The sequence below is a fragment of the Jaculus jaculus genome, chromosome 19, assembly GCF_020740685.1.
Source record: "Jaculus jaculus isolate mJacJac1 chromosome 19, mJacJac1.mat.Y.cur, whole genome shotgun sequence".
Lineage (NCBI taxonomy): Eukaryota > Metazoa > Chordata > Mammalia > Rodentia > Dipodidae > Jaculus > Jaculus jaculus.
Window position 1 is genome coordinate 15,242,364 of NC_059120.1, and position 15,753 is coordinate 15,258,116.

Sequence of the window (15,753 nt, forward strand, 5' to 3'; positions counted from 1 at the left end):
TTGTCATTGTTATATATATATATTAATAATTGGCATCCTTACTAGAGTAAGATGGAATCTCAGGGTTGTTTCAATTTGCATCCCCCTAATGGTTAGGGTTGTTGAACATTTTCTTAAGTGTGTGTTACATTTGTAATTCTTCCTCTGAGAACTCCCTATTCAGTTCTCTGCCCCATTTCTGGAGTGGGTTACTTGAAGTTTTTATTGTTTATAGTTTTGAGTTCTTTGTAGGTTCTAGATCACACACAGAATTTTTGCCAAGGCTCAATGGGCAGCAAGTCTAGCTAAAAAGTGATTTGAACTCTAGGTTCAGGGAGAAATTCTGTCACAAAGACATATGAGAAAAGAGCAGTAGAGGACACGCAATGTCCTCCTCTGGCCTCTGTATATGTTCACACAGGATGCATGCATCTGCACATACATGTACACACATGCGTCCACCATGCATACTATACACAAAAATATTTTATTTAAGGAATGAAAAATAGTTATACAAACTATTCCAGAGAAGAGACAAAGAATAATGACATCTCAAAACATTATGTGAGATCAGAACATCTTTGTATTAACACTTGACAAGCACATTAGTAAGTTGAAAGATGCTAAGCCATGATCAAGTAGAATTTATTCTAAGAATGTAAGCATGACTTAACATTAAAAATAAATCAATGTAACTCATATTTTTGCCAGAATAAAGAATGAATATTATAGCATCTTAATATATAAAATACTTGATAAAATTCAATACATATTGATGATTTTATTTGTTTGTTTTCTTATGTGAGGTAGGAGCTCACACTGTGTCCCAGGCTATCCCGGACCTCAATATATAACTCAGGCTGGCCTCAAACTCATCACGATCCTCCTGCCTCTGCTCTCAAGTGCTGGGAGCACAGGTTTTAGTCACCATGGCCAGCCTGATTCATGGTTTTAAAGACAGATTCTCAGTAAACTAAGACTAGAAGGATTCCTTTTCATTTGATATATGTACTATAAACTATCTCTAGATAATAGCCTACTCCATGATGATTTACAGAACGCTTCTGAGTATTCCCCCTGAGATGGGGGAAAACAAAAAAATAAGATATCCATTTTTATTAAACATTGCACTGGAGGTTCTTGATAATGCAGGAAGAGAAGGAATCAAATGATACAATTTTTTTTAAATTTATTTATTTATTTATTTATTTATTTATTTATTTGAGAGCAACAGACACAGAGAGAAAGACAGATAGAGGGAGAGAGAGAGAGAGAGAGAATGGGCGCGCCAGGGCTTCCAGCCTCTGCAAACGAACTCCAGACGCGTGCGCCCCCTTGTGCATCTGGCTAACGTGGGACCTGGGGAACCGAGCCTCGAACCGGGGTCCTTAGGCTTCACAGGCAAGCGCTTAACCGCTAAGCCATCTCTCCAGCCCTGATACAATATTCTTAAAGGAGTAAAACTGTCATGTTCCACAAACGATATAATTATACACATACACACCCCAAACAAATGTACAATGTACAAAATTTATGGTCAACTCATAAAAGCTGATAATATTTTTATATAATAGCAATAATTAGGCTAGAGAGGTGGCTTAGCGGTTAAGTGCTTGCCTGTGAAGCCTAAGGACCCCAGTTCGAGGCTCAATTCCTCAGTACCCACATTAGCCAGATGCACAAGGGGGCACACGCATCTGGAGTTCGTCTGCAGTGGCTGGAGGCCCTGACGTGCCCATTCTCTCTCTCTCAATCTCTACCTGCCTCTTTCTCTGTCACTCTCAAATAAATGAATAAAAATAATAAACAAAAAATTAAAAAATAGCAATAATTATGAAATGATACTTCAAAAAAGTCTTTTACAACTGCCCTCTAAAAGCACCCTAGAAATAAATAAACATTTGTTGAAGTTGTCAACCAGGGGATTTGGAAATCACTATAGGAACCACTGCAATGGAATTTTGCAGTGGGGAAGAAAGATCGTACTTAACTCCAATAGAAACTTGAGGAGGGTTACAACTAAGAATCAAGGTACTGCTATAGGTAAGTAGAATTACCAGGCTTGGAGGTCACTGAAGGAGGGACTCCCACTCCCAATATCCCTAGGATAAAAGAGAGGATGGTGGAGCTGTCAGAGGAATGTCCCCTCCCTAAAAAAAATTAATGCAAAAGCACCTGTCAATCACTCTCCTAGTCAAGAAACCACCTATCCCCCAAAGGCATGCTAAGGAGGTGAAAGGAATAGTTATCCCCTTAAAGAGATAATGTCGTATTTCCAGAAGCCCCTTTCCTAGTGCAGTTGCTTACGCACTGGCATTGCTGAGCCAGCTCTCTTGTCTACGTTCTCATCAAAAGGCATAAACTTTTCCTTTCTCCGTTTGGATGCTGGTCACAATGCTGAGCATGCTTCTCCTGATATTGTGAGGATCTTTCACCTTTTATCTCAGTAAATCTCCTTTGCCTCATCCCTTGTTGTCTGTGTGCTTAATTTTTCATGGTCCAGAGACAAAGAACTCACAGAACAAAAACCTTTGCAGTGTCTGTCAGTGGGTGGAAATTTACTAAGAGGAAACACCAAGGACAGGAATTTTGAGCTAAGCTGACCTGACAGGATTATTGCTGGAGGCTGGCCAGGGTCATAAGATATTGAAGCTGATTACTCATGAGGCGTGGGGTTTCCCTAAACCTACTTGGCAAGCTTCTTGCTCAAACTGATCCTACAAGAAGGAAAACTCAAGTTGAGTCTAGTCAGAAAGACTGAGGATCCCAGCTAAAGTGCTGGCCCAAGGAGAGATGTTGTTACTAGGTATATGTTACCTTGAGACCCAGAAATTCTACTTTGAAATATATCCAACTGAAGTCAATGTTTCTATTTATGGAAATTTTAGTCATAATAGCCCTAACTGGAAATGTGCAGCAATCGCAGGCAGGAAGCCAATTGTACATTCTTGTAATGGAATACTTTTGGAAAGAGAGCGCTGCCTGCAACAACACGGTTAAATTTCTTACGGAAGGCGCTAGGTCACAACAGCCGGCTACAAAATTTCACACCGTAACTTCACACATACATGAACTTTAAAACCAGGTGAAAATCAACTCATGTGACAACAGAAGCCAGAATAGTGATGATCCTGTGGGCAAGGCAGAGGAAGGTTGACTCAGAGGGAACAGAAAGGAGGGCTCTTCCAGGTCGTCCTTGTGCCACTGGGTTGTGATATCGGTCCATCTGGCTGGATGTGACAGTTAGGTCATAGGTGGGAAGGTGCAGTACTTTATCTGAGCCAAGACCTCTATGTATGTGACATGCCACCCTTTGGCACCAGCAAGAGTAGAGCGGCCACCAAAGCCTACGCAGTGGAGGCCATGCTGAACTTAGCCCTCTTCTTGGGAGATGAGACGATCTTGTGTATTAGCACTAGGGGGGGATCAATCAGGTAGCTTTACTGTCAAGTAGGCAGTTAGGAGAGGACCCAAAGAGGGAAGCAAAAGAGACATCATGCCTGCTTCAGCAGAAAGGGGCAATGGGCATCAGCTCTCTCTCACCCCCTACCCAGGTGTGCTGACTTCCTTCTGAGCCAGCCCTCAAGTCCAGAACCTTACCCTCACCCAAGCCTGAGGTTAAAGCCCACCACAAAAAAATTATAAATATGTGTTTACCAGGTGGGCACAGCCTCTTTTTTGACTGTTCATCTCTCCTGACCCTCCAGGTTCCTGCTTTGATAAGGCTCCGTTGTCCCTTCCCAATTGAGCTTGGATGTTGCGGGGAGGGGTCCCCTACTCTCACACAGACCCTCTACCTCCTTCTGCCGTTCACCTTGTAGGGGTTCTCTGCACTTTCTTCTCTTTCCATCTCATGATCCAATAAAGTCTCTTACCCTCTGATCTGTGAACCTAATTCTTTAAATTCATAAGACAAGGTACCTGAGGATAGCCCAGATTTATTGGTGCATTGGCATATATTAGTATACTGTACAGGGAACCTGAGGACTCCCATGACGAACAGACGATGGCAGTGGCCGAGATGTCCCATTGAGCAAGTAGCAGAAGCCCAGGCAGCTAGAAGTCAAGGCCAGTCCACAAAGGTACCTAGACTGAGTCTGTCACACAGGAACCATTGTCAAGAGAAAACGCAGCAAGGCAGTTACAGGTTCCATCCACGGCTGACAAGAGGGATTGCGGCAATGGACTAACAAACGACTCAAAGCTAAAATGCTAACTAGAGTGAGGAAAATGGGCAAGGAAGGCAGGCGATAGTAAGTACCCATAATGGGCCTCGGCCCCACTTTGTCAGCAGGCACTGTGATAATGCCAATGATGGTGAAGATGAGGCTGTGCCATGCCCTGATTGCCTCCGTATTGGATGGAACAGTGGCTCTCGGGCTGTGACTTGCTCTGGATGACTCTGTTGCACAAAGCAACACTCGGCCATACTTTGAGTACAACTGCTCAAGCGGAAGATCTACATCTTGCTTGTGCAGGGAGACCCACCCCCTATGCAGCACGGACCGCAAGGCAGACAGGTAAACAATGCATCTGCGCAGGTAACAAACTTATCGCAGGAGATGGAGAACCAACGCATGGGCACGTGGGCATTTTGAAGCCATGTCAGAAAAACCAGGCTCGTGACCTTATCACACACACCAAACCAATGAGAGATGCAATGCCTTCACCTAGAACCCATTAAAAAAGGGAGACACCTAGCATTACAACGGCAACATTTGCGCTGACCTGCCATCTGATCATCTGGTGCATGTGTCAAGGGATTGACAGGCTGTGAACTCACCATCCCCAAGGCTTCAGTTCAGCACAGTCCCCACCGTTTGACATGGCTCGCTTGAACTGTCATTGTTCACCCATCTGCCCGTCTGTCTACCATGTACCTTGAACAGGTCTTTCCCCTCACCTCACAGATCCTGCGCTTCAGCCTCGTGAAGTCTGCTCCGTGTGCCCCAGCAGCTCTCCAACTGGGTCTGTGTAGGTCCTAAGTACCACAGGGACTCTGTGCCCGTGTCAGCCTCTGCCTCCGCCTTAAAGCCTCTTTGAATTCTGTGTAGCCTTTTCAACCCTTTGGTAGCTGTTCTGTAACTTATATACAAATACATTACTGTGTGGAGTATAATGTGTGATTTGAAAGTTAGTATTAGTGACTAAGATTGGAATAAAAGAACCTGTGATTCCAACAGCCACTCTATGAAAGGAAAACAGGATTCCTTGGCAAATCACAGCCAGTGAATGACTTCTGATAGCTTGCCATCTGTGGTTAGTCGATAAATTCTGATGTTGAGGAAAAACACAAATGTGTCTGTCTGTGCTTCCGACAGCACGCTCACAATAGCAACTCTCCAGCTTTGTGGGTTTCAGGCAATTGTGATTAGTTACTAACTTGAAGGGAGACACCTACTACTCACACACACAGAAAAGACGCAAAACCTGCATGTATTATAATGTCAGGACTAAATATGACGAAAGTGAATCTGAGCAACTCAGAGACTAACTCATCTTAGTAAACATACCAGACTTGGGCTGGAGAGATGGCTTAGCGGTTAAGGCGCTTACCTGAGAAGCCTAAGGACCCAGGTTCAATTCTCCAGGTCCCACATAAGACAGATGCACAAGGTGGCGTATGCATCTGGAGTTCATTTGCAGTGGTTACAGGCTCTGGCATGCCCATTCTCTCTCTCCCCCTCTCTCTAATAAATAAATAAAAATAAATAAAAATTTAATAAAACATACTACACTTGTTGAAAAGCTTCAAATCATCTTAGCTGCATCTGTCTATGTCTATCACTTGCTCACCCTAGTCATTATCCACTCACAGATCCAAGTGGTCCCAGTGCCTGAGGCCAATCTGATACCCTTTTGCAATCACTTGCTTCTTAAACACAATGAGGCATGAGTGTCTGTCTCTTCATGCAATCGGCCACACATTGAAAGACATAGCCAGGAAGTCCAGAGGAGCGAGTCATTTGTAAGAGAGAAGGAGCCAAACACTTTCCCTTGCTCTCTGCATCGGGCCACTCCAGGACGTGGTTTCTTAGTCCAGCTCCTTAGAAGGCCAACCACTAAGGGGACAGATGTAGGGACACCTGCACGCTGGGTCTCCTCAGTGTATAGCAGTGGCCAATTTAGTAGCTTCTCCTTTCAGTGCCTCCCGTTCTCCCATGACCCGTTTTTCCTTCCCTTTACTCCCTACTCTGGAATGAACTCCCAAGCCATTAGCTTCCAAGCTGTGCCTTCAGCTCTGTTTTCAAAGGGTGATAACCAGATATACAGTTGGGAGCCAAATATTTCTGGACTAAAATTTTTATTTAATTTTATACATATTATAACATATACTTTTTTTTAAAATTTATTTATTTGAGAACGACAGACACAGAGAGAAAGACAGATAGAGGGAGACAGAGAGAATGGGTGAGCACGCCAGGTCTTCCAGCCTCTGCGAACGAACTCCAGACGCGTGCGCCCTCTTGTGCATCTGGCTAACGTGGGACCTGGGGAACCGAGCCTCAAACCAGGGTCCTTAGGCTTTACAGGCAAGCGCTTAACCGCTAAGCCATCTCTCCAGCCCTAACATATACTTTTTTATCTCTTCTCCCAACTCCCATTACCACAGGGCCCTTCCTCAGTGGGGTTATGGTATTCCTTGTGGGGTACGAAAGCCTCAGTCAGTGCCAGTGGAGTTTAATTGCTCTCACAATATATGCATCCACCTTTCTGTAGAAAGAATATTTGGATCACGTGGACAATCATGTGTAATTTGGTACTTCTTTTGTCTAATGCTTCCTTTTCAATTTCTTAAGATTAGTTAGTAATAAGTATTAATTTTATAGTTATGAACCAGTGTGAAAGAAAATAGACAGGGTAAAAGTGACGCTTTACTATATGAAGACCAAACTGGATGAAAGAGATTTCTTTTTTGTAATATTTAATTTTAATTTATTTATTTGACAGAGAAAGAGGGGGAGAAAGAGAAAAAGAGAGAGAGAGAGAGAGAGAGAGAGAGAGAATGGGTGCTCCAGAGCTTCCAGCCACTGCAAATGAACTCCAGATGTGTGCGCCCCCTTGTGCATCTGGCTAACATGGGTCCTGGAGAATCAAAGCTGGGTCCTTTGGTTTTGCAGGCAAAGGCCTTAACCGCTAAGTCGTCCCTTCAGCCTTGGATGAAAGAGATTTCTAAGTAATTTGAATACAAGGGATCACTTGGAGTTTTTATCTGAAATTTAGAGGGCTTAAATGAATTTACGCAACAGCTCACCCCCTGTAACTCCTACCTCAGTGTAGCTTTTAACTTCAGCTAAATAATCCTATGTTGTTGGTTTATACTTTACTGACTGGTAGGAGGGATAGGGTACAGAAGCATAGGTGTGATGAGATAACTTGAGAAAACTTTTCTTTGCAGAATTAAATGCGAAGTTGATCTTTCCTCTACACTGCAACATATCTAAGACCATCTAATGTGCTTGAAAATACTCTGGGTGCAAGTAGATTGTGTAACAGACCAGCAAAAGGTGTGGAGGTTACATTGAAGCTGCTGAGAATAAGGGTGGAACAGGAAAGACGGATGAAGGAAAGCAATTGGAACTACAAACCAGTCAAGACTCTGCTTAGAAGGCAAAGTTTGGGGGTGGTGTTGGGCGGGTCAGTGTCCCTGGCTGGACAAATATTTGTAAGTAAATAGATCTTCCAGTGGCCAAGCTGCTTGTTGGGATAAGTCTTTCTGGGGAACCAGATAGGGCTCCCCCGCCCTAACTCAACATCTGGCACAGCCCAACACTCCTCCTTTCAAAGCGAGGCATTTGAAAGTACACAATTTGGTTTGAGACAATGGTTATTCTCATATTGTAGACAAATGGATAATTAAACAATTTTAGGTCTAGAGGCTAAAGTCCTGTAATAAACCTCCTTATTCCTATAAATAGGGGTAAAGATATTTCTACAGCCAGCATTTTCCAAGGAGAAGTCAAAGAGATTTACAATGGGATCATGGAAGAGTTCCATCTTCATCTTGATCCTTTGCCTTCTGGAAGGGGCCCTGAGCAATTCCCTCATTCAGCTGAACAAAAATGGCTATGAAGGAATTGTCATCGCAATAGACCCCAATGTGCCAGAGGACGAAGCACTCCTTCAACACATAAAGGTAAGTTCCAAGTGGCAGTTATCTGTGATTTGGCAATTACTCACAGTAAGTATTTCAACATGTTGTGATAAAGACAACAGGATTTCTCTCACTCCAGCTGCTTCACCTAGAAAGATGCTATTACATCTGAATCTGTTTCTTCATCTGTAAGATGGAAATAATACCCATTAACCATTAGAAATTTTACAAGGCATAAGATGAATGCAATGGCTGTAACTCAGAGTTAGATATGTCGTGGGCCCTTAATAAATGATATCAATATTCACTGACTGTAGGTTATGTCATTGAAAAGTAATTGAAAATTACTTTGTTCAAGCCGGGCGTGGTAGCGCACGCCTTTAATCCCAGCACTCGGGAGGCAGAGGTAGGAGGATCGCCATGAGTTCAAGGCCACCCTGAGACTACATAGTGAATTCCAGGATAGCCTGAGCAAGAGTGAAACCCTACCTCAGAAAACCAAAAAAAGAAAGAAAGAAAGAAGGAAGGAAAAAAAGAAAGAAAGAAAATTAGTTTGTTCATCACAAAGGCAGAGTCAGCTATATTTGGCAGATCCCATGAGATGCCTGGAGAGTAACTCTTTTGCCTGGTTTTACCACTGGCACACATCAGACTCGTCCCCCATGGTGCTAAATAGGAACCTAGGATGCAAGATCTAATTTAAGAGCAACTTTCACCCTCCCAGTAGGCATAAAGGCTACATTTCATCAGACTCAAAGCAAGGGATCTTCTGAGGACTGCTGAAGGGTAACCCCTTACCTTGCTACCTCTTCTGTGTGCTGGGGTGGGAAAGTGCCCACAGGCATTCTGTCCTATTCTGACATCCCATCTCATATCAGATAGAGGGATAACAGAAAGCATTCTGCACCAGGAAAGCACTAAACACTAGAAGGAAACACCTGATAAAAGGCTGTCCTGGAGTAGACAGTCAGTTCTGCGTAGTGAGTACATATCCTTCTCTATGAATAATAAGTCTCCCCCATAGCACTCTGTGAGGGTCAAAGCTAAACATGCACATGTAGGGCACAGGAGAAAGCTTTTGATCTCTCCTGGTGGAAAGTTCATAGTACAAGAGACCCTCACAAAGGCTCCTTGCTCTGAGAAACTCAGAAAAGTAGAACATAGGCCTGGAGAGATGGCTTAGCGGTTAAGCACTTGCCTGTGAAGCCTAAGGACCCCGGTTCGAGGCTCAATTCCCCAGGACCCACGTTAGCCAGATGCACAAGGAGGCGCACGTGTCTGGAGTTTGTTTGCAGAGGCTGGAGGCCCTGGCACGCCCATTCTCTCTCTCTCTCTCTCCCTCTTTCTCTCTCTCTCTGTCACTCTCAAATAAATACATAAAAATAAATAAAAAGAAAAAGAAAAGTAAAACATGGGAAAAGAAGCACCTTTATCCAGCAGGTGCTCCTAGATAGGGTGTCACCACAGCAGAACATGGGGAACGGAGGGACGGTGCACTCACCATGTAGATTACCTGTCACTCCAAAAGGCCTTTGAACTGTCTTCGGTAAGGTAGAAGTCCATACCTTTTTCAAATCAATCAATAATTAGAAGCCTTGAGTGTGAATGTGGAAATGACACCAACAGCAATGAGGCAGACACGTGGAGAAAGAGACGAGGAATAATGTCAAAGAGAAATGTGGTCAGTGTGCTTCTCTGTCTGGCCAGATAGAGATGTGCAGGTACACTCCTGTGCACAGATGCCCTCTCTCCAAGGACAAGGGCAATTTGAGGAGGTATAGCGCTTAGAATCTTCCAGGTGCTTTCCCCTAACTATTTTGGGTGATTTCCTCTGGGAAAAAAAAAAAAAAGTACTTCTCACCACAGGCACTAAATTAGCTTTCTTAGAATGAATGCCAAGTTGGGTGTGGACTAAGATAGCTTCCAGCACGGCCTTCTCGATCTCAAGAGCACAGTGAATACGCTGGGACCCTGTGGGGCTGTGTAGTGAGAAGCCATTTCTTTCCTGACTGATGGTGGCGATCTGCAGAATCCTGGGACCTCACCATAAACCCTGAGAGCGTCCCTCGATCTCTGCTCCTTCCTTGTGCAGAGACATTAGGTCCCTGGTGCTTCTGTAGGTACATGGCCTTCAAGACAGCTTTTTAAATTCTTGGCTTGGGCTGGAGAGATGGCTTAGCGGTTAAGCACTTGCCTGTGAAGCCTAAGGACCCCGATTCGAGGCTCAATTTCCCAGGTCCCACGTTAGCCAGATGCACAAGGGGGCGCACGCGTCTGGAGTTCGTTTGCAGTGGCTGGAGGCCCTGGTGCGCCCATTCTCACTCTCTCTATCTGCCTCTTTCTCTCTCTGTCGCTCTCAAATAAATAAGTAATAATAAATTCGTGGCTTTAGCAGGACAGCCCATGAGGTTTCCCACCTAAATGACAGAGGATGCTTCAGAAAGCCATCCACTGCACAGTGCTCTGAGTCTCTTCTCTTTCTCTCCCCTGTCTCAACTAACTGCGATATCTAATCAATATGTGTCAAACACATAGAAAATGAGGGATTCCAACAGGCTAGTAGGTAAGTAGTTCAGTTCCAATATGAACGAACTAACATTGTCTCTGAGTGTTTTGCTGTGCCCCTTCAATGGAACCCCGGGCACAACCTGTGTACCCGCAACCACTCCACCATGATCACTTTGCTCCATCAGTCAGTCATGTTGTTATTCCTACAAAACAACTACATTCTTCTCAGAACCCACTTGTGAACAAAGCTCTAGTCCAGTCCTTAAGAAAATGGTGACCCATCCTATAAGCAGATGCCCCCAGGCTTTCTGTCCTAAAGCTTAACCACCTATGTGGAAATGAGCTCACATTCTCAGAAACCAGTACAGATACCCAGTGTTTCTACCAAAACACAGAAGACGTAGCACTTTACACTATGTGTTCTTATTCCTGGAAGACATTGAAAATCATATTTCCCAAGTTGAATGCAATATACTCTCATATGGAAACTTTTAATTATCAAATTTTTGCTAATTTTAAAAATATATTTTATTTTTATTTATTCGACAGAGAAAGAGGGAGGGAGAAAGAGAGACAGCAGCGGGGTGAGGGGAAGAATGGGCACGCCAGGGCCTCCAGCCACTGCAGATGAACTCCAGATGCATGCACCCCTTTGTGCATCTGGCTAATGTGGGTCCTGGAGAATCGAACCAGGGTCCTTTGCCTTTGTAGGTAAACACCTTAACTGCTAAGCCAATCCTCTAGCCCAAATTTTTGCTAATTTTTAAGTTTTACTTTTTAAAATGATATTAAAAGCTCTTCTAGTGATTATGTAAAAAAATACTGGGGTTTTAAAAGATGCAAATACAAATCATTAGGGATACCTTTTTAAAACTAGAAAGGGAAGCATTATTGTTATTACTTGAAAGGGGGAACTGACATTTGAAGGGATTTAAAATAAACTTCCCAAGTTTATCCCTTGAAGAAATGGAGGAACAGGACTCAGTCATGTATCATCACCAAGTACTGCCTTCCCACGCAATGCAGAAGTGCTTCTGCTCCATCTCTTCCCCATCGAATAGGTCTGCTGAGGCTGCAGCTTTGCTCTGCAATAATCGCTCTCTCTTTCTCTCTCTCCCTTCCTTCCCTCTTTTCCTCCCTCTCTTGCCTGATCATTTTTTTCACAACCATACAAACATTTTAATAGTGACCATTCGAATAAACAAACAAACAAAACCCACTGCTTATTTATTTTTAAAAAATATTTTATTTAGCTGGGCGTGGTGGTGTGTACCTTTAATCCAGCACTCAGGAGGCAGAGGTAGGAGGATCACTGTGAGCTCAAGGCCACCCTGAGACTACATAGTGAATTCCAGGTCAGCCTGGACTAGAGCGAATCCCTACCCTGAAAAACCAATATATATGCAGAGGGAGAAAGCCAGGGACTCTAGACCCTGCATGCACCACTTTGTGCATCTGGCTTTACATGGGTACTGGGGAATCAAACCTGGGTCCTTAGGCTTTGGAGGCAAGTGCCTTAACCTCTGGGCCGCCTCTTCAGCCCTGCATTCCTTATTTCCCCACCCCCCTTTAAGAAACAATCTTGAGGGCTGGAAGATTGCTCAGTGGTTAAGGAGGTTATCCACAAAACCTAAGGACCCTGGTTCAGTTTCCCAGGACCCACGTAAGGCCAGATGCACAAGGTGGTGCATGCATCTGGAGCTCATTCATTGCAGTGGCTAGAAACCCTGGTGCTCTTTCTCTCTCTCTCTCTCTCTCTCTCTCTCTCTCTCTCTCTCTCTGAAATAAATATTTTCTTTTTAAATGACAGAGACTTTACAAAAGAAAAAACATTCTTGAGCTGGAGACATTGTTCAATCAATGGTTAAGGCATTTGCCTACAAAGCCTAACAGCTCAGGTTCAATTGCTCAGTACACACATAAAGCAGATGCACAAAGTGGTGCATGGATCTGGAGTTTGTTTGCAGTGGCTAGAGGCCATAGCAAGCCCATTCTCTTTTCTTGTTCTTTCTCCCTCTGTCTCTCTTCTCTCTCTGTCTCTCTCTCTCTCTCTTTCTGTCTCTCTCCCTCTTTCTCTCTCTCTCTCTGTAAACAAATAAACTTTTTAAAAGACACCTTCTTGACCTACTATCAGACTTCACCATGTTCACCCTCACCTCGTAGCTCCTGGTCCATGTGCACAGTGCAGCTGTCTCCTCTCTGCTAGCACCGCCCACCCACACTGGGCAGGGCAGGGACTGCTTCTCAGTTCTCACGCCCTTCTTCTGATCTCCTCCCTGTGCACTGGCTGATCCTGGGTCTCCTCAGATCTCCCCATATATTGGATATGCAAATGTATTCAGGGAGGATAACGGGGAACAATATGGAAGGGTACAGAGGTAACAGTGATATCGTCTTGTGTATTTGATTGTTTCATCATGTGATTTGATCATGCAAATTTATTATTGATTCAAAAACTGTTCATGTTAATGGCAGCACGACATTGGAAATGCACTGTCGCGTTTTAATCAAGTTACAGGAAATCTGGATTGTCTCCCACTCGTTGTCATAGACGTTGTTATCAAGATCAGCTCAGAGAAATCTCTACTCACTTCACTCATTGCTTCTATCAGATATAGTAATAAAATAGAACTTCTAGAAAATAAAAAAAAAAAAGCCAGTGTTCCTTCTTCTGGTCAGCACTCACTGTCAGTCATGACAGACGCAACGCCCGCTTTCCACGGTGGGGGCTGGTACCGCTCTCCACCTCCCGTCATGACACGCCCAGGCAGTCCACGGCGCACTGAGTACCACTGCTCCTTCATTGTGAAGAAAGAACATCATATATAATTGGAAAGTGCATAATGTTGCCATTTCCTTATATCTAATTCCTAGTACTACCCTTAAAAAAATGAATGCTGCCATGACATTTCATATAAAATTTAGCTTTTGTAGTAAAACTACAAATGATGGTGAGAGTCAGCAGGTGTGAGGTCATGTTCATTTGAGTCCGCCGGCACTGCCGTGTGCTGTGACATCCGGAAAACGACACTCACTAGCTCCCGCTTCCTCTCAAAGCCTCGCTGACGCTCCAGGGGTCAGATGCAACGACCCCCCCCCCCCCAGGTGGCGCTGAACAGGCTCACGTGTGTGCTCAGCAAGCATCGGTCCTGGTGCTTCACCTGAGGGATCTCATTTGCTCTTCAGTCCAACTTGGCCAGATAGTTGCAGTATCATTTTCCATTTCTTAAGTGGCAAAACTATGGCTCAACTTAGAAAATGCCTTATGTCCTGTGCCGGCCTGCAGCACAAAGGTCGAAACAGACCCCGAAGGAGGGAGTGGGAATGGATCTGAGACAGAACGCAAGGAATGGAGCCAAGACAAGTCCTGATCAAGGCTCAGGTTTATTCAGGCAGACACAAGCTTATCTACAGAAGACAATGCCCTCATGCCCAGAGCCATGTGGTAACGCCCCTCTATCGGGTGCCTATGCCTTATGTTAAATGATGCCTGGCGTTATTTCACCTGGGCTGCCTTCTCACCTAGGCTGTACAATAAGAGATTAAAGACCACCTGTAGCTCCCAAAGTCAAAGAGCAGCTGCAGCTCCCCTGCGGCTCCCGACAATGTCCCAGAAGTGGTCACACCAGCTTCAGCATGTGCCCCAGACTAGGCATAGCTCACATTTACATTGACGGTGTGCTAAACACTGCTACGATCAATAAAGACTTTTCCTCTGCTCAGTAGTCTTTGAAAGGTAAAACACAGATGAAGGTTAATGACCTGAGTGTTGATCTACTTTCAGTCATAATTGTTAATGCATTGTTTTGTTTTGTTTTTTTCTTCCCAGGACATGGTGACTCAGGCTTCCCCATACCTCTTTGAAGCCACGGGGAAAAGATTTTATTTCAAAAGCGTTGCCATTTTGATTCCTCCAAACTGGAAGACCAAACCTTCCTATGTGAGGCCAAAACTCGAGACCTACCAAAATGTGAGACTACCAAATTTCTTGAGAATCAATTTTCTTCTGTTATCTAGATGCAATACTCCGGTGTGAGTGAGGTTGATCTTGTTGGCTACAATGCTGTGATGTTTTATTAAATTTCAGGCCGATGTTCTGGTTGCTGTACCTGACCCTGCAGATCACGATGAACCCTACACAGAGCAGGTGGGAAAGTGTGGAGAGAAGGGAGAAAGGATCCACCTCACTCCCAACTTCTTAGCAGGAAAGAAGTTGGCTCAGTTTGGACCACAAGGTATAGACTCAAGATGAAATATTTCACAACGACGCATGATTATTATAATAATCACAGTTTCAAAGTGAATAGACAGACAACAACATATCTTTATGAATAAATCACACAGGCCAGATAAAGTCTTGTAAACAAACTTGATACAGCATGACTTGTACTAGAGTGAAGGACTTGGAATACGGCAGCTCTCAACTGTAATTTACCATTAGTTTGAATATCTGTACAAATGTGTTTTGATGAATTATCATAGAGTCAGGTAATTTACTGTAAAATAGTTCCCATGGAATGTTAAGTCTCTGGGTTTGTGAGATTCCAATGAAATCGCCTTCTGCGTGTAGTCACCAGCAGATGGCGACTGCACACAGTGGCCCAGCGTTTACATTTTAAGGTGATCTTGTAGCCTCACGGCCTGATGGAGTAGGTGGCCGGTGTGCCACTCTGTGTGTAGCAGGACGAATGACCTTGCAGTCACCTCTCCAAAGCTTATCACTGCTGAGTGTGGTTGCTCCTGCCTGTAATTCCAGCATTCATTCTGCTGAGGCAGGAGGATCGTGAGTTCAAGACTAGCCTGGGCTCCATAGAGAGACTGAAAAAAAATAGATGAGTAAAGTAAAAACTGCAGCTGGGCATGGTGGCGCACACCTTTAATCCCAGCACTTGGGAGGCAGAGGTAGGAGGATCGCCTTGAGTTTGAGGCCACCCTGAGACTCCACGGTGAATGCCAGGTTAGCCTGGGCTAGAGCGAGACCCTACCTCAAAAAAACAAAAAAAAAAAAAAAAGAAAAAGAAAAAACTGCAATTTTCTTTTGCAAAATAATCTATCATGCCCATGTGAAAACTATATAGAGCAATCTTATTAAGAATAATCTTATTTCAAAAAGCAACATACACAGCCTGTACTTTATGAGTTTATCCCACGAGATTAGTTATTAAATGAGT

General features: G+C 44.0%; 1 protein-coding gene across 1 annotated transcript in view; it reads left to right on the plus strand.

The window, feature by feature from the left end:
- The first annotated feature begins 7,954 nt into the window (after positions 1–7,954).
- Positions 7,955–15,753, plus strand: part of Clca1 (chloride channel accessory 1) — a 29,409-nt gene continuing 21,610 nt past the window's right edge. The window contains exons 1-3 of the mRNA XM_004653658.2: positions 7,955–8,116; positions 14,412–14,552; positions 14,670–14,817. Coding sequence (XP_004653715.2) covers positions 7,955–8,116; positions 14,412–14,552; positions 14,670–14,817 — 451 coding nt within the window. The remainder of the gene's footprint in view (positions 8,117–14,411; positions 14,553–14,669; positions 14,818–15,753) is intronic.